The sequence below is a fragment of the Protopterus annectens genome, chromosome 10.part0, assembly GCF_019279795.1.
Source record: "Protopterus annectens isolate FY-2018-M chromosome 10.part0, PAN1.0, whole genome shotgun sequence".
NCBI lineage: Eukaryota > Metazoa > Chordata > Ceratodontiformes > Protopteridae > Protopterus > Protopterus annectens.
The window spans coordinates 853,271,282-853,293,944 of NC_056744.1; the positions used below are offsets into that span (position 1 = coordinate 853,271,282).

The window sequence follows — 22,663 nt, forward strand, 5'->3', positions numbered from 1 at the left end:
CCAGTTCATTTTGTAGTTCATGTAGTACACAGCCTGGGATGTCATCTGGTCCCATGGATGCTGTATTCTTAGCTTTGGAGAGTGCAGTTTCTACATGTTTGGCCATGATTACCAGAATTTGGCAATCTTTTGGTACTGAGATGGGCCCTTTAGGGGGTGAGAGGGGGGTGAAGTTGGCACTAAATCGATCTGCCAGTTTATTGGCAATATCCTTGGGATCAGTATATTTAATGCCATTCTGTTGTAGCTCAGAGCATATCTGAGCATTCACATTTAGATTCTTGACATAACTATAGAATGCCTTGTGGTTGTCTTTGGAATCTTTGGCAATTTTATTTTTGTACCAAGCTTTGGAGGATTTTATGAGGGATCTCAGCTTCTTACTAAGGTTGGTAAGGGAGATTTTTTGCATCCTGGGAATTTCCTCTTTTCTGCAACAGTTTCTTTCTTCTGTTGTATAGTCTGTTTATGGCAGGGGACCACCAGATTGGCTTCCTTTTATTTTGGAGGAGAGCATCTTGGTTCTATTTGGTTCTATTTAATTGAACATACAAATATGCAATCATCATTCAGAACCTATCAATGCTGCTACATCTCTGGATTTTCTCATACAAAGTCTTGCTTTCCTATGACTTCATCCATGCAATACTCAAACAATGCTGTATTCATTACAGAACATGTAACAAAAGAAGGCCAAACTATCTCTTTGACATGTGATATTCTATAATATTACTATGTTTCTTAAGAAAGCAGTACAATGAGCTTTTTGAAAGTGGCAACATATAGTTGCTGTACTTATGTCTTTCAGAATACAAATATGTTTCTGGTTTGAAATGCTAAAATTAATTTTCTGTCAGTTGTAATACCTGAAATAATTCTACAGAAGGAAATCTATTCTGTCTCTTATATTTTTGATATTTTAATAAATACTCAAAAGTTGTTTTTAAATCTTCTGCCATGGTACCTGTCAAGCAGGCTTCTGTTGTGATTTCTTTCAAAAAAGGACTTTCCTTGCATCTCTCCATCCTGAGACTGTTGGCTTTGTAGTCTTGGAATTTGGAGATTTGTAGCATCGGTCATTTTCCTCTCTATCCAGTGGATCTCATAGGTCACTTTTTGTTCAACTGAACTGCATAAATGTGTGGAAAAAGCTTTTTAAGATGCAGCAACTTTGATCTCATGTGTCTGCTTGAACTGTTAACAGTTAGGTGCATGGAATGTGCCCTTAAGCTTTGGAAACTGGCTATCTGTTATATCTTAGGCAGGATATAACTCATATAGCTGCGGCTACTGCAGCAGCTATATGAGTTATAGCTGTGGCTACTGCAGCTGTGATTATTCGAACATCTATTGCTATAGTAGGTTTACTTAGACAATTGTACTTTCAGGATAGTGCCTGGAAGAGCCCCAGTTTGGTGGCTTCTGTTTCTAAATGCCCAGATAGGATTCTTCATCCATCCCAGAGGACTGTCCCAGCTGGATTTAGTACCTATTAGTGGACTCAATCATTTGTGCTGCTGCATGTAAGAGCACTCCAGAGCCCTAATCCATGTAAGTTCATCCAACAAACAGTCACACTCCTTGGACAAATTAAGGAGGCAGGCAGATATTTTCATCCTCTACTGTCTTCCTGTGGTTATTAAACTACTACACTTGTATGCAAACATCCCAGGGAGGTTTGCTTGATGTAATGAAAAAGATTCTGCATGAGTTACCAGCTACATTACCATTCTGCAACCTTAAGCTGCGTTGTGAATTGGAACAACTGTTGTACCCATAGTGCAATTGATGTATCTGATATGTTGGCAGGCACAGGCCTTACTGTTCACTGTCATGCCTGGCTGCATCTAACAGGATTTGCTGAGAACTCCAAAACCTAGTTCTTGAATGCTGCCTATGATGAAGCCTTGCTGTTATGTGATTCAGTAAATACTGAACTGGAAAAATAGGAAAGTGAAGACAGTACTCATTAAAGCTGGGACAGAATTTCAGACCATAAGTGTAATTTTCCACAATGCTGCAATTCCACTGTCCACAATAGGATAGTTCTTGAAGTTCATGAAAGTGTTGCAGTGTTCAGAACAAGGCTACTCACATAGAATGTGGTTATGAGCCAAACATTCAGAGGTCACACAGTCTTTCTTCCAAAAGCAGTTTCTCATGTACCTGAAGGCTTGGTCAAATACTCCTCTTTGGAGGCAGTCACGAGTTAGCTCTCTTTCAATAGAGTGGCATGGCAGACCATTATGTGTGACATGTGGTTAAGAGATTTCATGTTCAGAGGCTTTTCACTTTCCTTTTTGTCCCTCCAAGTCCTCAGTCCCTTCCTTTTCCTGACACCCGACACCACCAAAAGCTGCAGCAAAGCAACAGGCCCAAAACTTGCTGTTAAAATCCGTCATCCAGTTAGTCCAACCAGACTAGAAAGGATATGGTTTTTACTCAGTGTTCTAGTTTGTTCCAAAAAGAAATTAGGACATCAGGCCTGTTCTTGACTTGCGAGGCCCTATTCAGTACATTATTAGGGAGCCCTTTTGAATAGCTGCTGTGTAGTCTAGCCTTCCCTATCTATTTGAAAGAGACTAGATGCAATCTTTGGGCCGTTAGGATGCATACTTGCACAACAAACTTGAAAAGGAGTCCAGCAAATGCCTTCAAGTTTCCATAAGAAACAGTTACTTCCAGTTCAGGTCACCAACACTGTTCTCACCAGAGCTCCCACTGTGTTCACTAAGTGCATGTACACATTTGCAGTAGCTGTCTGACTCTAAGCTTGTACAGTTTTTCCATACTTGGATGATTGATTCCTAGCTAAACCATTATCCCCTCTAGGCTTTTGGATATTGGCAAAGACCTTTTTCACCCCCATAGTGCCTTTTCAGGCAATGCCAAAATAATAAATCTACCGGCTTAACTGAACGTATGAGGGAATATCTGAAGGTGGTACTGCTCAATGCTTGAAGTCTTAACAAGAAACTCTACTCCCTGCAAGCCTTCCTCTCCGTTGAGAGTGTAGACATTTGTGTAGTAACAGAGATATGGTTTAAAGTCACGGAGACTACCTCAGTAATACAAGGTTATAATGTCTTTCACACCTTTAGACCAGCTACTGCACAGGAGGAACTGAAGGTGAAGGAGTCTCAGTCTATATTAAAACCAACCTCACATCCAGATTAGCTAAACTGTACAACCCACTGTAACCCATACTTGCGCAACTCATCATAAACAGGGTCTCATACCATAACCTTGCAACCTGTAGGTCCCACTGTACGCACCAGGAAACCCATACTACTTATGTTAGTGTACTAAAGTTTTTCACCATTCAACCCAATATGATATTCATGGGGTATCTCAATTACCCCTCTGTAAATTGAGAATCCTAAACCACTGCTAATGCACAAACACAATGATTCCTAAATGTTGTTAATACCAACATCCTGAAACAGTTGGTCCATTCTCCTACCAGTGGTACAAACAACTTGAACTTGTACTCATGAAGATGGGGGGGGGGGGGTGACATTCCTCACCCAATGTAATGCCTTCACTTGTCAGATCTGACCATAAGGCAGTATTGTTTGAAATAAAAATTAAATCCGGGGATCTAGCAAAACCAAAAACCTTTAGGAACTATTCCAAGGCTAACTTCTGTCTACTAAGTGATACCTTGGTTAAATTCCAAACACCCTCAAATTCAGTAAACACCATAGCATACCTTCTTCTTCTTTTGGTGGGTGGCCACAGTGGTGCAGCGGTTAGCATTGCCTTCTCACAGCAAGGGGTTCTCTGGTTCAATCTTTGGATGGGGTGCCTTCTGTGCAGAGTCTGCATGTCCTCCCTGTGGTCACGTGGGTTTCCTCCAGGAGCTCCGGTTTCCTCCCACATCCCAAAGACATGCTGTAGGTGGATTGGACACTCTAAATTGGCTCTAGGTGTGAGTGCGTGTGTGTGTGTTCCTTCTGTGGAAGGTTGGGCGCCGGGCTGGCAACTCAACACTGTAAAACTCCACTGCCAGTCATGAGCAGACAGGTGATCTGCTGTGGCAACCCCTAACCGGGAAAAGCCGTAAGAAGAAGAAGAAACACCATAGCATGTGCTGAGCTATTTACAAAAAAAAATCTCTATACAGCCAAATTGCTAGCTGTAGAGAGCAAGCTGAACCCACTCATATTAAGAATACGACAAACTCAAAAGACAGGCCACCTTTGTGGAATCACAGTATCAACTGGTTATGCAACAAAAACATCTTGGCCAAATGTAGGAAGAATAAAGCCATATATACTAAAAGCACCCTGACCAATCTAAAGAGACAGCTAAGAGGGTTTATTCCCTCATTCCCTCCAGTACAAGTCCTTTGAGTGTGTACCTTTAACCCCTAGTGGGTGTGGCCTAAACCTTTAAAAATTAAGTTATCACCTTACAATTCTAATAAATACTCATTGACAGAGGTCAAATATCAGTACAATTGTGTTTGCCATCATGTATGCTTCAAGATAAAATATTCTGATACCTTGTATGTAGCGTGGTTTTGGAACTATTACTGCAAGTATGAACAAGTAATATTTGACGCCTAGAGGAGCAGTAGGGGGTAACTGCATATGCACCTGGAGGCATCACTCGGATGTAATGAGTTACTTCAAAGACTAAATTTGAAGAAAAAATAGCTTCTCAGGCAAAAGGCAACCACAAAGCTTTCTACAACGATGTCTGTAACCTCAGGGGAAATACACAACAATGTGCAGAATATGCTGTAACTGTAACCCACATTGAACTGGAGGCCACTGTCAAACTTTTGGCTGACATGTTCAGCTCAAATTTCTCTCTACACCCCTACCCCATAGTACAAAGGAAATACTGCATACCACAATCTCCCAACCATTACTAGGGAACAGGTAATCAATGTACTTTCTAAGACCAAAAACAATGCATCAATGGGCCCTGATAACATGTTTAATAAATAACATGAAACATGACCTGTCTGGTCCACTTAAATCACTTTTTGACTGGAGCCTTCAGTCAAGTTTTGTGCCCAAGGGATATAAGGTGGCTACAGACCAAGAAGAAACTTCACAGTGTGGAGGGTGTGATGTTCACTTCTTAAATTATGTTATGTACTTAGTTCACTTAATAAAAATCGAACTGTAAAATATAATTATAAAATACGTGCTACAAAATAATCAAATAGAAAATAGCAGGTAGTCCCCAGTTGAGTTAAAAATAGAATATCCTTTATTGAAACACACAAACAAACCCAGTTTAAGTGCAACTTAGACCAGTGGATGGGGAATAGGAAATTTACGCCGGGCTTGGTGCCCATGTCCTTTATGGACACAGATAGCTTATAAATGCGTGTCTCTCACTGTCTTATTTGGATACATAGGATCATAGGAGGTTACTAGGCTAATGTCACTGGGACCATTACAAGCCTAGCCAAGAGTTTATCCCCAAAAAAGAAATCTCAGTCAGCGTCTGTTGCCCCTGTCAGTGAGGGACAAAGGTGGAATCCCAGGACAAATTTGTGGTTTCCCATTCACTCATCAAGGTTGTGTTTGAAGAGGGTCAGCGAGGTACTCTGCTTGACATGTATGGGAAGTCTATTCCAGAGATGGGACAGGCTCTGGGAGACAAACCTACTGAACCAGTGGTCAGAAAAGCCTTTTACTTGGTTCATCTCATAAGTAAAGGGATTGCATCCAGAAAAAAAGGAGGTTATTCTTTTCATTATCTATTCATCTATTCATTATTCTTTCAGGAAAACTTGACTAGGTTTAGAAAGGCCCCACTGGGTCATTAGCCTAGTGACAATCTATGAATTTATGGAGAGACTGCTTGCCTCCATAGATTTGTTTCTCATTTTGTTTCAGTTCTTGGGCACAATGATCAACCTTACAAAGTATTAGTTTATAATATTTATTACATGCAGTCTGAACATTGTGATATGCTGCTCATATTTTCCAACAGAAAATATTATTTTCATCAAAAGTGTTGTCCACAGTGAATCAATAAAAATGTTGTCACAGGCTGTCTTTGCCTTTGAGCTCTGGGTCTGATGGCATCTACAAACATTATGGTTCTTCATGAAGTATTTTCATGAAATCCTTTTACTATACTCTCAAAGTACAGTAGGGCCAGCTCACAAATCCTTACAAAGGTCATTCAGAAATATTTGGTCTTTAGGCTTATCCACCAGAAGGTGGAAAGGATGTTATGAAGAACATTATCACTGGGAGAGTGTGGAGAAGAATATTTAGTACACCCATTGACATTTTGAATTTTTTTGTTGCATACTACAAGGGACTGCATCAGGAAGAGCCTTGGGAGGGACCATGAACATAAAAGATTGAAGCTTCCATAGGATCTTTGGACCTTAAAAGATTAGACCAAGATCAGGTCAAATTTCTAACAAAAAGATTACAACAGAGGAAGAAGTGGAGTTAATGGTAACAGAGCAAAAAATAGAAAACACCTGGTCCAGATGGAGCACCAATAGAAGGATACAAGTGGGGAAAGAAAAGTTTAAAAGTTTTATTATGAAGTTAGTTAATTATGTTACGACTACTGGTAAAACTCCATCCAGTGTCACAGTGATATTAAAACCTGGGAAAGAATACACACAGGTAGGATCCTATAGACTGATCTCTATATTGAATAATGATTATAAATTATTTACAGTGTTATTGGCTAAACGGTTAACAAATATACTCCCTAAACCTATATACGATGATCAGGTTGGTTTATCTTTGGAAGAACAACTTTTGACAATTTGATTAAAACTTGGTTTGTAATAAAAGATGCATCATCATCAGATAAGACATTACTGGTGGCTAGTATGCATGCAAAAATCTTTTGATTGTGTAAATTAGACTTTTCTCATTGCTGTTTTAAGGCATATGGAATTCCCCCAACAGTTTGTGGAGTTAGTGGTGACACTGTATAGGGATGCTAAGGCTAGAGTAAAAGTGGGCATATGACTTTCAGGGATACAGGGCATAAGCTGAGGTGCAAGTGACAGATGCTGGCTTTACCCTTACTGTTCACATTATATTTAGAGCCACTGGACTAGAGATAAGGGAGCTTAATTTCAAATGGTACACACTAGAAGATAAACTCTGCAACATTTCATTATATATGCAGACAATTCCCTGGTATGTATGTCTGTCCCTGGCGATGATTTATGGGTAATGTTTTCAGAATTAAAGAAGTCTGGTAAGATTTTGGGATACAAAATTAACTCAAAAAATAAAATAAAATAAATAAAGCTATACAAATTAGACTAGGTCCAGAAATAATGAGGGAATAGCATTTTTTAAATACTCTAATTGTATAATTTACCTGGGCATAAAATTGACTAGTGTCCTAGCAGCACTGGCAGAAATAGCCTGTAAGGATACTGTAGGCAAAGGTTTGCATTGCTTTAGAAGACTGAAAAGTACTGTAAACATGAACACTGAGAATGGGGTTTTGGGCTGCAAAATATTGCTCAAGGACTTAAGAAAATGCCAAGTTGTTTGTTTGATATGGCTAATTGTTATTTATTAAAATGTGTTATTTATTGTTTGGCTATTTATAGTTTAATAAAGTTCATTTTTCAAATAAAAATTAAAAAAAAAATATTCTATGGCTTTACCATATTGAGGCACACATTCCTTAACTACCCGTCTCCTTTGACTTTATTGGTGCTCAACATTGAAAAAAGTGGCCTTGCATCCTGATTTTCAGATGAAAGGACAACAGAACAGTTGCTTACCACCATCTCCAATGACAGTTTTTTTTAGTTCCTTGAAGCATTTGCTGCCACAAAATGAAGCAGCTCAAAACACTTTTATGTTTGTGTCAGATATCTTGCCTGCCCATATCTGTTTTTTTTACAAAAAAAAAAGAAAAACTCTGGAAGCAGATTGTTGATGTACCTTTTAAGAATAAATTTTTGAAAATGTCATCCAGGGCACCACTGACGTGATACATGAATAACAATTAACTACAGTGTTCAACATTGGATTTGCTGAATTTATTTAGTAGTATCCTTAGTATATGGTGTGACTTGAATGTTTTGAGACTGTACAGCATTGAGAGCATTGAAGTTTGCCACTTAACACCCAGGCTTTATGCTGTTGGAGTTAGTATATTTAGAGATGCAAATATGGGGTGGAGGGTGGCTTGCCCCTCCGGAAATGCATTTGGTAATGATGTTTATAAAAGTTGATGTTTCTCATTGTCAATTTTGTGATGCTTTTATTTCAGCCATTGTAGCTTCAATTAGTTACTGTGAAGCCCTGCTAAAGGACTTCAAAATAGGGAAAATCTTTCCAGACCACACTGAGCCATTATAACCATTCTTAGTCTTGGAAGTATGTGCAGACCATCCAGAAAAGCATAATTGCTGCTTAAGAACAGTCTGATGGCAGGCTTTTATTCTCAGGTTTTCTGACATTTTTATTATTTTACTGCATCCATATCACACCCTCAGCCCACCAAGCAATTCTGATTACCAGGTGTTCTATCATTTTCTAGGACCACGTCAAACTTTGCTAGCACCATTCTCCAGGGGCTCCTGGATCCATATCCTTCTTCTCCCCAGTTAGATAATCATTGGTAATCAACCCTCTATGTCAAGCAAAGTTCTTTACTGGCACTGTTCAAGAAAAATCTTGATGAGTGGATGGGAAATAGGAAATACACCCCGGGGATCACTTCTGCTTCTCTGCTGGACAGTGGCACAGGAAAATAACTTTCTTGGGTGGCGTAAGCTATGGAACCTTGCTGGCTAGGCTTACGTAGGCCCTTGGGCCGATAGCCTAGTACCTACCTATGAACCCATATAGCCTAAGGATGACTGCAGCAGTAGGACTATAGAACATAGTACAGTTTATTAAGTTACATTTACCCATAGCAGTAGATGTTCAAATTCCTCACTGCTGCAAAAGCTGCAGCCACCATCCACCCTCCTACTCTTCAATATAGTTGGAGATAGGATATAATGTAGGTTTGCGTTTGTTTCTACTTTATATGTTCCCTTGTTATTATTGGTTACTTGATTCAGGATCATTAAACTATTCTATTCTTGTATGAGCAAGAAAGTCTGAAGAAAGCTTCACTCTGACTGCTGAGTTCCCTCCTTGGGATTATCCAATCAGCACAGAGTGAAGGTGCTGGAGGGGAATTTGGCTAGTTGTTGTTTTCTAGAAAGGAAACAGCCTGTATATCCTAAAGTCTACTGCAGCAGTGAAGAATTAGACCGTCTACTGTTATGGCTAATTGCAACTTACACAATGGTACTTTCCTTCCTGTTACATTTAGAAAGACAAAACCTTAAGGCTTTCACCTGTGGATTTATAAAGAAGAGTTACAGTTCCTTGGACGTACCCCTCCAGTCACCAAAAAGAGAAAAGTATCCATGGACGCTTTGGCTTCCATTCTACTTTCCTATTTGCCTTGGCTTTCTGCAGGTGACTCCACCGTGGCCAGTCTGCAGATCGTCTGTTAGCTTCTCTCATCTCCTCTGGTATTCTTCCTCATGAAGTTGTAAAGAGCCTTGAGACAAGAGCATCCTCCAAGGCCACACTTGCATCTAGGCAGAGAGAACTACTCTTGCTAGCAGCGGAGAAGGGGGTTGATGTTATTTCCTTATGCAGCAGTACAGTGCAGTCTAATTCCCAGGGAGATGACTGTACATCAGAACACTCCTTCTAGACAGACACTCCCAGGAAATGGACGCACAAACTTGAACTTATTTCTGCTCCTCTGTCTCCTTCAGCTAAGGGAGTGAAGGAAGAATTATTTGCCTTTGCCTAAGGCTTATTTAAAACTTTTCAGTTGTTACATATGAATCTTCTCTACAATCTAAAAGGAAAGTGTGCCCCTCTCCTTCTGATTCAGAGTCTGATGTCCAGAAAGTAGAACTGGATTTTACCTCCCAAGTTTCTATACCAGATAACTGGGAGTTTGAGTCTGAGGGAAATATGTCTTCAGATTCTCCAGCTAAAGAATTATTATTTTTTTTTTAACTTTTTTCCCCTCCCTTTCCCTCATTCTATCAGCCATTCCAATGCTCCACATTGTTTGCTGGGTCTACCAACTCATCAGTCTAACCCCTGTCCTGATGTTCGAGTTTATGCTGGGGCCATCAAGGATCCTAAGGATGTCCTGGTCGGGGGGGGCAGTGCCTTCCTAAATCAAGCCATTTATTTTTTTCTGTATTGAACTACCCTGTTTCACCCCTCTCCCCTCTCTAGTGCAAAACCTGTGGTATGTCAAGTGGTGGGAGTGCAAGTGGGATGTGTGCCATATTGCTCCTGCCTCTTTAGCAACTCAGCATGTCTCTACCCTTTTCCCCTTTTTGACCACACCTCCCATCGCTCAATTTCCCAGTCTCTACAAGATGTTGTCACAGGAGATGTCCACAGGCCCTCCCTCCCTCTTAGGGATGGTATTGCCCATCTTTCCCTGCTGCTGTGTTAGTTGCCTGAGCTGCTAACTGAACCCACATCAGCTGGTCAGTAGTCAGGGCTTTATTCCTATATGCTACCAGAATGGATGAAGAGTTATCCTTTTCTGACACCATTGGTAAAATGAAGGATTTATTTAAGTGGGAACACAGAAAGAAATGTCTGAGACCCAGAAAAGATATTATGAGTTGTTGCATGTAGATTCTCCTCAACCAGTGGAAATCCCTCCAGTTTTAGCAACCCCAGAAGATGTTCTGACCCTTAGGAAATCTGATTACATATATAAGGTTACACAATCTCACACATTGCTCTATAGGAATCTGAGGGAAGAGCCCTCATTTGTTTCCCTTTCTATAGCTGCTTCTTTCAAACAGCTAATGGTTTCTAACCCTAGTCTGTCAGATAAAGATGGAAAAACTTTTGATATGTTTGGAAAGAAGGTATGTACTTCTTTTACCTTAGCCTTCCAAACAGTAAATTTTCAAGCACACAGCATTTCTTCTGGCTTTTTTTTTATCTATTTTAATTTTTACTACTGGAGTAGAACACTGATGAAAACTGACCTACTGCAGGCTCAGCCTAGAATACAAACATAGTAATAACAAAAGAGTAAATCTGTAGTGTGCATAGCAAACAGTCAGTGGAACAAAAATAAGCATAAGCACCATGGGAAATATACATATTTACAAGTAAAATTTCAGCCACAAACTGTGGCGAGAACTAAAGACGCATCAAAAAAGAAGTTGGGCTTGGGAAATGTTGTATATCAGTAAGGTAAGGAGAACAGCAGTAGTGAAGGAGATAATGTAAATATGGATTTGTATGTGAGTAGATTTTTGAAATTAAGTGAGGTGGAAGACAGAGGAGAGGAGAATAAATGGTAAAAACTAAATTGTTTGAACCCAAAGTGGATAATGTGTGTGGAAGTGGAATATGGAAAGCAAGCAGGGGAAAGAAATAATTGAGTGAGGAGCAAAAAGTTCTGTATAACAGATGCAAATGGTGCAATATAATAGCATATAGATTAGTAAACTGCAATGTAGAGTTAATGGGGGATAGATTGCCAGAGTTAGCAGCAAGCTTAGAGAAGCTGTGATCTGTGGAATGAGATATTGTAGGTGGAGTTAGAAGAGAAGGGGCATTGGAGGCAGAGCTTAGGTTGGATGGAATTAATCAAAGTGAGTGGGGAAGGGGTGTCGTGGTGTAGGAGACTGAATAGAAGGGAGTCATGGAGGTTGGTTCTGCCTTCAGTAGGAAGCCATTTGGCTTTCTGAAGTGTAAGACAGTAGTGTTCATGTCTAGGGGAGTTAGTTTTGATGCAGAAAACTTTATTTGTTAGATAAAGTGTAAAATAGTAATGTTTCTCTTTGAAATAATGGCAACCTGAGGCAGGCCATACTGGAGTTGAGAAAGCAGTACCCTTTTTCATAAAGCAGCTGTCCCTGACCTTGAAAGAAATTGGGATATTTACTGGCCCAAAATAGCGAAGTCGACTTTAGCTGTGGCCTTGGCAAGTGAGTGAAACAGATGTCCAGATATCTAAATGAAGTGGTAGATTTAATGAGGTTGTTGCTTAGATCTGTGATATAGAGTGAGATAAGGGCTTCTGTAAGTCTCTACATAGTGCCAGTCAGCATGGATTTATCTTTTTAGGGTTGAATAGTAGTTTGTTTCAGGAAAGCCATTTGTTTAGTTCCAAGAACGCAATTTGTAGCTTATTTTGGATGGAGCTAGCATTAGAGTTAGATCTACAAATAACCATGACAGTATGAAAAATAATTACCGATCTTTGTTCTTCTGACACTAAGACATCTTTAAATTTACTTTCCTCAGTGTCTCAGGTTACCAAACATTCTCTTAAGTGCTCCTATGGCATAATTGATACTGTTTCCAGAGCAGCTGCCACTGGGTCCATTATAAGGAGATTTGCTTGGCTGCACAACCATAATTTACGAGAGGATGTTACAGCAGAACCTTTGAATGTACCTCTGGACAAAGAAGTGTTTCAATCTTTTTCTTCTAAAGTCCTCAAGATGTGTGATGAAAGCAGAAATTTACTTCAAGAGATTTCTCAGATTTTTCAGTCCCTTTTTCACAAATATAATAGTAACTTCCCTTCTAGGCTCAGGTTCTTTTATACAAAACATTTCAAACAATTCCAATAACAGACAGGTAAACTGACTTTCAGGATGTTTCAAAAAGAAAGGATGTTCTTCTGAAGCCCATCGACAACCCCAAAAAAGCAGATTGACTATGACAATCATCAATCTCCTTCCCTTCCCCTTAAAATTTTCTGAAAACCTATATCTTCACTTCCCTCTGGGGAACGATTTTAATTACTTCAGGCACCTGGGTCTAAGAATTAAAGGTTTCAACTGGCAGTGGGACACCATGCTCTCATTTCATGGGATGATGTCACATCTAAGCAATCAAATCTCTGTTTCCTCCTATTCTGGATCAAAATTTGTCTTAGAGAATGTTAGAACCTGTCCCACCAGCCTAAATAGAAATAGATAAACAGATTTTTACTCAAGAAGTTTTTGGTGTCAAAGAAGGAAGGAACCTGGAGGCAAGTGCTAGACCTCTTATTTCTAAACTTGTACATAAAAATTCCAAAATTAAAAATGCTTTCTATACTGTCTTTATTTGTTAGTTCTCCTTGCATTTTTTTAGTAATTTTAGACTGTAAAGATGTCTATCGTCATACCCATTGTCTTCAGATTCTTTTTGATTTTTTTTCTGTCTAGTTTATGTTTTCAGTTTTCTGCTTTACCATTTGAATTGTCAACAGCTCTAAGAGTAAACACCATGAGTCTGGGTTATAGGTTATGGGGCAGTCACATTTTCCTTATTTAGACAATTGCATTTTTTTTGCAGACTTTTTTGCAAGATGGCAAACATCTCTTCTTTTGTCAGCAACCTTTATCTCATCTGAGTTTTCTAGTAAACCTAGAAAAATCATCTCTCATTCCATCTCGTAAGATAATGTTGCTAGGTTGCCTCGTAGGTACCTCTCTCATGATGATCTTTCTTTCACAGAGCAAAATGGACTTTTAAAAGGAACAGTTTCTGACATTTTCCATCCAGATTCTCAAAGCAACCAGAGACTGTCTCAGGATCTTAGGATTCATGACCTGTAGAATTCCCATGATTCCTTTAGCCAGATTAGTTATGAGAAAAATTCAATTTCGTCAGATCAGTTTGGACCTAATACTAGCACTCTCTTTTCTTCCAGATTTTAGTGCTGAGTTTTGTCAAAAGTAAAATTCACTGGTGGGTGAATCGATTATTCCCCAGCCCAAGTCTCTCTTTCTCCCCACCCACTCTTGCTCAATCTGTATTCACAAATGAATCATTTTTCACATAGGAATCGGTTACAAAAACTACGAAAGTGCAGGACATATGGAACCAGCAGGACAAAAAGAAACACATAAGCATCAAAGAGATGATAGCATTATTAAATGCTCTCAAGTCACTAAACCATCTCTTAGTCATCACAGACAATACCACAGTCATGTGATATATAAACAAGCAGGAGGGAACCAGATCTTAGCGATCTGTAGATTAGCTATGATAAGCTGGGAATTCTCGACTCTGCTTAATCTATCCATACAAGCTGTATACATTCCGTCAGAGCAGAATTTTGTGGCAGACAAGATGAGCAAGACCTGGAGACTCCCTCAAATAGAAATTACATCCCAGGGTCTTTCTAGAAGTCATCCACCTGTGGAGAACTCAAATAAATGTGTTTGCCTCCATCCATAAAAGACATTTAAAGGAATTCTGCCTCAGAACCCCTTGCATGAAGACCTGGAAGGTAGATGTCTTTTTATTCCCGTGCATTTTCACCCTTTCCTCAGATAACCAGAGTTCTTTTTAAGATTCAAAAGGACTTTCCAAAAATGGTTCTGGTAACTCCCTTTTGGCCAGTGCAACAGTGTATCTGATGTTGTATTATCTATCCTGTCTCAACCTGTGGGTGTTTGGATTCAACTCGAATCCAAAGCAGGACATATCCAAAATCTTCAAACTAAGAGCTCCAACTCCTCCACCCATAAGTACCTACTGTAGCAGCCTGTCCTCAGATCTCAGTTTTTGCCATTATGTTTGGATCAATAATAATCTCTTTCTGACAGTGTCCTTTGGCTATTACTAGTTCTAATATTTTCAACTGCCTGTTTTTCTTCTACCTGTTTCCTTTAGATATATGATAGTAGTGTTAGTTTTTTGAGGGTTAGTGATAGTTATATTAATAGTCTAGTTTTAGTGTTGTTTGTTAGTACTGCTTTTTTTGCTGTCTAGTGTTTCTTAGTGTTCCCACCTTTGGTTCCTTAACCTTTCAGAGTTTATTGGTTAAGGCAGTCTGAGCCTTTTTGTCTTGTGTGGAGATTTCTATCTATTTTAACTTTTCTTAGATTTAGATACTAGTACATTTGCTGTGTCTTACTGGTTAGGTCTGTAGGTAGGCAGGTGGTTATTGTGTAGTTACTCGTATTATTGTTGTTGTTGCTGTTTTTGTGGGTTACTGTGTTGTTGTGCTACCCATAGCATGGACAGCTGTAAGGCTTTCAGATTCTGTTTGGTTCCCAAGAAAAACAAGGACCTCTGACACATTCTGGATCTCAGAAAATTGAACTGTTTTGTCAAACAGAGCAAATTCTGGATGATCACAGTGCAGTGCATTCTGCCTCTTTTAAGGAAGGATGACTGTATGCGCTCGATGCATCTCAAGGATGCCTACCACCACAGCAAGGTAGAGAAGCATTCCAGGATATTTCTGTGCTTTTGGCACCAGTCATTATCAGTTTCAGACTTTGCATTTTAGTCACACCACGACACCCTCCCCCCCGAGCGTTCCCCAAATTCATGGTAGTAGTTGCAGCCTGCCAAAGACTGCAAGGGTGCCAGGTCTTCCCTTACCTGGATGATTGGCTTCTAACTGCTCCCACAAAGGCATCCCTTATACAAAGCTCATGATTCCTTACTCCAGCTGTCCTTGGACAAAACGGTGAATCATGAAAAGTTCAGCCTGGAACCAGTAAAGGTGCTAGAATTTATTGAGTGTCATTTAGATACAGTAACTCAGACAGCCAAGCTGCATTTATCAAAGCTAAGTTCACTTCATCTACAGGCTTCTCACATTCTGCAGGTTCCCAGACCCTCTACTGCTTCAATACTTCATCTGCTTGGATACATCACAGCCTCTGTTTGTCTCATACCTCTTGAAAAATTCCAGAAGAAAGTCTTACAGTAGACTCTTGCAGTTCAGTGTTCCTATCTCATTCACCTGATGGACTTTCCAGCACTTCTGACAGGAGTTTTTTGCTGCCACATTTTCTAGTAGTTGTAGTCCCCACTGGTTGTGGCCCTTTGTTCTTCCCCATCCCCAGGCCATGGTAACTATGGATGCTTCTTTCATTGAGTGAGGAGGGGGCATTTAAAGGGGAGGACTCTCCAAGGTACCTGGTCGAGGAATGAGGCCAATACTCACATCACTGTCTTGGAAATGAGAGTGTTTTTTCTAACATTACAGGCATTCCAGGACTTCTTCCCCAAGAATGTAATTGCAATACAGGCTGACAACACATCTGTGGTGTGGTATCTGAACAAGCAAGGGGAACTTGATCCTATCCCTTGAGTCGAAAAGCCATGAGGGTTTTGCAGTGGGCGATGTCTTCTAAACAGTTTCTGATTGCAATGCATATCCTGGGGAGATCCAGCATTTTGGTGGACATCTTAAGCAGGAACATTCTGTTGCCTCACGAGTGGTCCCTGAATCCCAAGGTAGAGGGGTAGATTTTTACCTGCTTGAACACCCACTGCTGCAATCTTTTTGCTTCACCATCCAACACAAAGTGCAACAATTTTATTTCCTGATCTCCCCGGAGGGACAATCACCAGGGAACATTCTTCTGTATGCTTAGCCCTCAGGTCTCCTCAGTGCCTATCTCCTGACATGCCTGATAACCAAATTTTTTCAGTACGCAGCTTGTGGCAGAACGACTGTCATCCTCATTGCTCCATTATGGCTCTGACAGGTCTGGTTCCCCTTTCTTTGGACTCAACTTCTGCACCCCTTTGGGTACTGGATCCAGTTTCATATCTGATTTTTTTATCCTGCAGGATTACTCCTCTCCAGCCTAAGGTCCCTCAACTTCAGGGCATGGTTTCTCCAATTTCTGATGATGGCTAGGATTCCCAAGCTCTCCTCAGAAAGTTATTCACATACTTTCTTCATCTCAGAAACCATCTATCAGGAAGGGTGATGCTAGTAAATGGAAGATTTTTCTATCTGGGCTTCTGCCAAATGCTCTTATCCCTTTTCATCACCTTTAGATGCCATTCTGGACTTTTTGGTTGATCTTTTTCATTCTGGCCTTAGTTGTTTGACTATTAAGGAACAACTAGCTTTTATTTCTAACTTTCATGTTGGTAGGATTAATACTCCTGTGGTGGCTGTCAAGCTTCCTAATGCTTTCTTGTGGGTCACCTTTTTGCTAATTCCACTGGTCAGAGACCTGGTGCCTTCTTGGGACCTTCCCTTACTGCTGCAAGTTCTTTCCAGACCTCCCTTTGAACCCTCAGCTATGGTATTTTTAACATTTTGTCATGGAAAACTCCTTTTTTGGTGGCTGTCACATCAGCTAGGTGGGTTTTGGAAATTCAGGCATTATCTTCCGTACCTCCTTACTTAATTTTTCATAAAGACAGAGCCACCTTAAGAACCAGCCTGTCCTTTCTGCCCAAGGTTGCATCTTAATCTAATCTGGACCAACCCATTCACCTGCCAGTTTTCTTTCCAAATTTCAGTGACAAAGGAGAATATTTGCTTCATTGTTTAGAAGTTCATAGACAGCTTAGATTCTTTTTGGACAGGACCAATATTTTCAGAAAGTCTGACCAACTGTTTGTTTTCTTTTCTAAAGCAGGACTTGCCAAAACTGTTTCCAAAGTGGCCCTGTGCAAATGTCTTTCAGATGACATTTCCTTTGCATAGACCTTGAAAGAAATTCCTTTATCTGCAAAACCTAAAGTTAATTCAACAAGGGTAGTAGCCAACTGCATTTTTCTCATAGACTTTTATCAATGATATCTGTGTTGCAGCTACCTTGTCTAATATTTATACTTATGTGTCTCATTACCGACTAGATGTTCAGGCTGGATCTAGAGTTTCTTTTGGTTCCACCATGTTATGGAAATTCTTTCTCCTAGGATCTACCTGAGGATTACTGTCTGGGGACTCTGTCCCACAGGTTGATTCTGGGCAGATAAGACAACACTGGATACGAACGTTATACGAAAGTTATGTACATACCATAGTGATAGAGTCATGTTGTCTGTATCTGTCTGTCTCAACCATCTCTCTCTCTCTCTCCTTGCTGTCTCTAAATTGTCATTTCTATAAGAAGTGCTCCTGATTGACCTTGGTGGTCTGGCCTCAAAGCCTGCATAGGCGGATACCTTTTCTGCAATTGTGTCTTCCTTGTACTTTTTCTTGATTAAATTTCATAGTAAGTTGTGGTGATCTTCAGGGGGCAAACTTAATCTGAGAACAGGGTGCTACAGAAGATTCTGACTATGGCTAGCTTTGGACCTGCGTCAGATCCAATAACCCACAGGATGAGTCGGATGGATACAGCACAGATCTATCGTATGGTAAGTACATATCTTTTGATTCTTGTTTCTGCTGAAAATGGTGAAAGGCAATTACCACAAGCTTCTCCACAGGGTGGACTTACACAAAATGTGGACTCTCTGAGTCACCCCAACTTTCAAGTTCTTCATCTTACAGCCTGGATGATAGAGTTCTAATACCTTTTAGGTACATTTGCTCTTGAAGATGTGCAGCAAGCATTAAAGGAGGCTAAGAAACTTGCAGCTAGAAAATTATATTTGGCTAAGTAGAGAAGATTCTGTGGGTGGAGTCATTGAATGAAACAAGATCCTTTTATGGCTCAAACAGTGTTGACTCTTCAATATTTGTGTAATTTATCATCTTCTGGCCTCTATTACTCTTCCAGTTAGTTGCAGCCATTGATCCCCCTGTCTTCTTTATCTCAAGTGAAACAGCTTCTGAAAAGGGAATTACATATTTTCCCACCTAGAAAACAGGTGACTCCACCAATGGATTTTAGCTTTGTATTTGAGAAACATACACCTTTTGCTTTTGAACAAGTTCATGAAGCTAATTTAAAGTCTGTATCATGGAAAACAGTATTAGTCATACAGTGATCAAACTATATCTTATCTTTCATAAATACAGGGTTTCTTTAAGAACCAGTATTTCATTTATGTCTGTAGTGGTTTCAGAATTTATATTGAATGAAAACATTCATCGCCCTGTTTTCTTTCCAGAACCAAAAAAAAACAACACAGAGAAGTTCTTGCATATTTTGGATATCACACGACAACTCATTTGCTATATTGGTAGGATAAAGGAGCTCAGCGATTCATATCAATTGTTCATTTCTTATGAATGCAAGAAAAACAGAATCAAAACAAAAGATTTCTAATTGGCTGCATCACACCTTCAGTTTTGTTGTGTATACCATGACAAGACACTTCCAGGCAAAGGCAGGCTCCATTCTACCATGACCATAGTAACTTCTGTTTTTTTGGAAAGGGATGGACTCTCAAAGTATTCTAGAGGTAGCAGCTTGGTCCTCTTTTCACACTTTTACCAAACACTACAAAATTGACTCTTTCTCTAGGGCAAGGGTAGAGTTTATTCCAAGCATTCTACAATGGTGACTGTACTCTCATCCATCTTTCTCCTTCCTCCTTTTTTTCTAAGCTTTGGTATTAGTCCCATATAGTGTAAGCTAGTGCAAGTGGGATCTAATGATGAACAGAGTATAGTCATTTATTTCAACTTATCATGACAGTAGGTATTTATATAGATCATTGTTGTAGTACAAACACCAACTTTCCATCCCTTTTATTGTTTTATTCTAAGGTGGGGGGCTCCATCTTTCTATCTTCTTCTAGTACATTTTTTCCTTAGCAGGACTCTAGTCTTCCTTGTATCTGAGGCATGAAAACTCTGAATTTTGGCTTCAATATGTCTGCTTTTACTTCAGCTCACTTTCGAGCTGCAATGGTCCTTCTGGCACATAGAAGGTAACCTAAAACTTTGGAAGCTAGCCCAGTATCTTATCCTTAACAGGTGGCTTAGGCCACTGCAACAGTGATCTATTTGAATATCTACTGTTATGGTAAGCATGTGTATTCAGCTGCATTTTCTCTCTTCTTTTCAAAAACATTCTACTTAGAAGCTTTGCAGGAACAAGTGGATGATATTCTCTATTTGGACCCTTCAGCATGAATCAGATCCTTTCTCTGCCCCAGTTTCTTCGGTATTGTCACTCTCTTTGACTCTGGCTCTAGCTACTCTACCATCAAAGTTCAGTTAGCAGTTAATTTCAATTTTCACCTGGGTTTTGATTCAACAACCTTAGATGTCCAGAAAACCTGTAAGACCTTCCCAAAAGGCACCTTACTTTTGAGACCACTAGTTAAACATCCTGCACCCCTTAGGACCTTAAATTGTTTTGGGGGCTTTAACATGACCTCCTTTTGAACCAGCCTTTTAATCTATCTTAAAGTTTCTCCCCTATATATCCTTGCTGTTGGTGCTATCACTTAGACAAATATCAGAGCTGCAAGCTCTTTCATCACAGCTATAATCTTTCCCAAAGAAATGTTCTTCCATAGAACCTATCCTTCTTTTATATCTAGGGTTGCTTCTGAATCTACCCCAAATCAGCCTATTCACCTCTCCAGTCTTCTTTCCAAAGCATACCAATAAAGGAGAATACTTGCTAGACACCATGGATGCTCACAGATAATTATGATCTTATTTACACTACACAAAGAGTTTCAGGAAAGGCAACCATTTATTTGTCTCCTACTCCACTTCAAAAACTGCATCAGAAAGTGTATAAACTCACCTTGTCCAGATGGCTGTCCAGCTGCATACTGTCAGGCTAACACCAGAGCTTTATCAAATAAACATTAATCATACTCTATAAAGTAATTAGATCTTTGCAACCTTTTTTTTAATTCTACCATAGATTATATTTATGTAGCTGCTGCATGGTCTGTCATGCACACCTTTGCTAAACATTACAAGTTAGATATGCTGTCTAGCTCAAGACCATCTTTTGCAGCTGTAATTTACAAAAGTGCCCATTCATAATTCCATGCAAGAATTGTGGTAGCAGGAAGTTCCGTTCAATAAGTCAAAGTGGACAGATGAGATCACCTACGATACAGTAGTTACATATTTATTAGAATATTGGATTATGGTTATCCATAGTCCATCCACGGATTGTGGCTATCCATAGTCTGTCCAGCTTGACAACCTACCTGCATTCCTCCTCCAACTTGGCACATTTCTGGGCAGACCTTGTAAATCTAGCTTGAAGCTTGTTCCCCCATTTGCAAGTACATCCTTCCATCCTTTTCTTACTTTTCATGAGTGATTTAGGCTGCAAACTTGATCTGAGAGCTAGAGTGGAGGTATGGTGCATCACTGGAATAGGGAGGGAATCCACGCTCTGGAGAAGATGAAGCTGTGGTTGGATCTGCCGGATGACAGATATACCCATCATTCCAGGTGGACAGACTTGGGACAACCAAGATCTAGCATTATAGTAAGTACATAGCTTCTGTCTTTGTCTAGTCAGATTAATGACCTCTTGGATGGGGTTATTAAAGAACCTATTGCTATGCTTCTCCATAACTTACTGTATCAAAAAGTGTGTTTTGTAATCATTACGCACTGCATGGATATTCTTTCTTCTATGATATTTATGTTTTCCAGGTGCATGTATTAAAAGATGAAGGTCGTGGTGCTACTCTTGAAGTTGTTGTCAGTCGAATGAAGACTGTACAGTCTGTTCTAACTCACATTTCTGAGGACACTAAAGCAAAAATCTGTATGCGGTTTGTTACTGTTTCTGCAACAATCCCCAACATTACAGATGTAAGTCAAATACATTTTCTAAAAATTTTCTGCAAGTGTTATGGACATTTCGCCTGCCATAGTATCTTAGATCCAGCTAGTCTCTCAGTGTAGCACAGTGATACTAATGTCATTAAAGAAGCTATCATCTTGAATTTAGAAACAGTGTTAAGCTTTAGATTAAGGTAATTATAAAGTGAACTGAGCACACTTTGTGATACTATTGCTGTTTTTGGTGGAATGCTTATTATTCTCCACAACTAAACTGTACTATGGTCACAGTAGAGGACATCACTTTAGCATGTGTATAGTGCAAGGAAGCCTGTTGTTATTTCCTCTGGCATCAGACACTAATGGAAATAAGAAAATAGAAAGAAAATGTTATGCTGTGTGCATGATTCTTTTACTCCCCCCCAAGCTTTTGCTATAGAGTGTTACATCTGTCATCAACTGAATCCTGAATCCATCTAGCCTGTCCATCTGTCACATTGATAGTAATGTAATTTAAGAAGCTACCAGCCTGATTTCAAAAAATAGTGTAAGGCCTTAGGTTGAGGTAAGAAAATGTGAGTTGATCACAGCTGGAAATGCTGTTGCTCATTCTAACAAGACATTTATTTTTTACCAAAAGTAGACCTATAGTGAGTGGCTGCATATGACAACATTTAGGAGGTGTTTTGTGCAGTAAAGCTGGCTGCTTTCTGCTCTGGAAATAAGAGAAAAAATGGTGATTGAATGATTAATTCACCACAGCTGTTGTCACAAAGTGTTAAACTGTCACTGACTTCAGTTATCTCCACAAAATGTAGAAGTACGCCTTATTATTGAAAGTGTTCAAACTCAGTTTTGGGGACTGTTTTGTTATTTAACTCATTCCAGCCTACTGATGCCTCCATGTGCTACTGCACTTGCATCCCACTGACACCTCTAGGCGTCAAATATAGCCTTTTCATATTTCCACCAATAATTTCAAAACCATACCATTCTCAATTTAATTTTTGCCTCTGATCCTTTATAAATCCTCCTATTTAACCTTATTATTGTATCATGGAATGCAAATGCTTCCATTGCCCTATTCATACAATTGCAGCTTTCCTGTTGAATGCTTTCTCTGTATCTAGACTCACCAACAACAGTGGTATTTTCTTACATTCTGTTTACCTTTAGGTCATCGTTGTTCTATTAATGTTGTCAACTGTTTGCCTCCCCACCACAAAACCACATTGATCAGTCTCTATTAATTTTGGCAACATAT

At 39.6% G+C, this 22,663-nt stretch overlaps 1 protein-coding gene across 1 annotated transcript in view; it reads left to right on the forward strand.

Moving 5' to 3' along the window:
- Positions 1 to 22,663, forward strand: part of HFM1 (helicase for meiosis 1) — a 3,254,758-nt gene that overhangs the window by 857,067 nt on the left and 2,375,028 nt on the right. Inside the window, exon 7 of the mRNA XM_044086815.1 lies at positions 21,268 to 21,429. Within this exon, the coding sequence (XP_043942750.1) occupies positions 21,268 to 21,429 (162 nt within the window). The remainder of the gene's footprint in view (positions 1 to 21,267; positions 21,430 to 22,663) is intronic.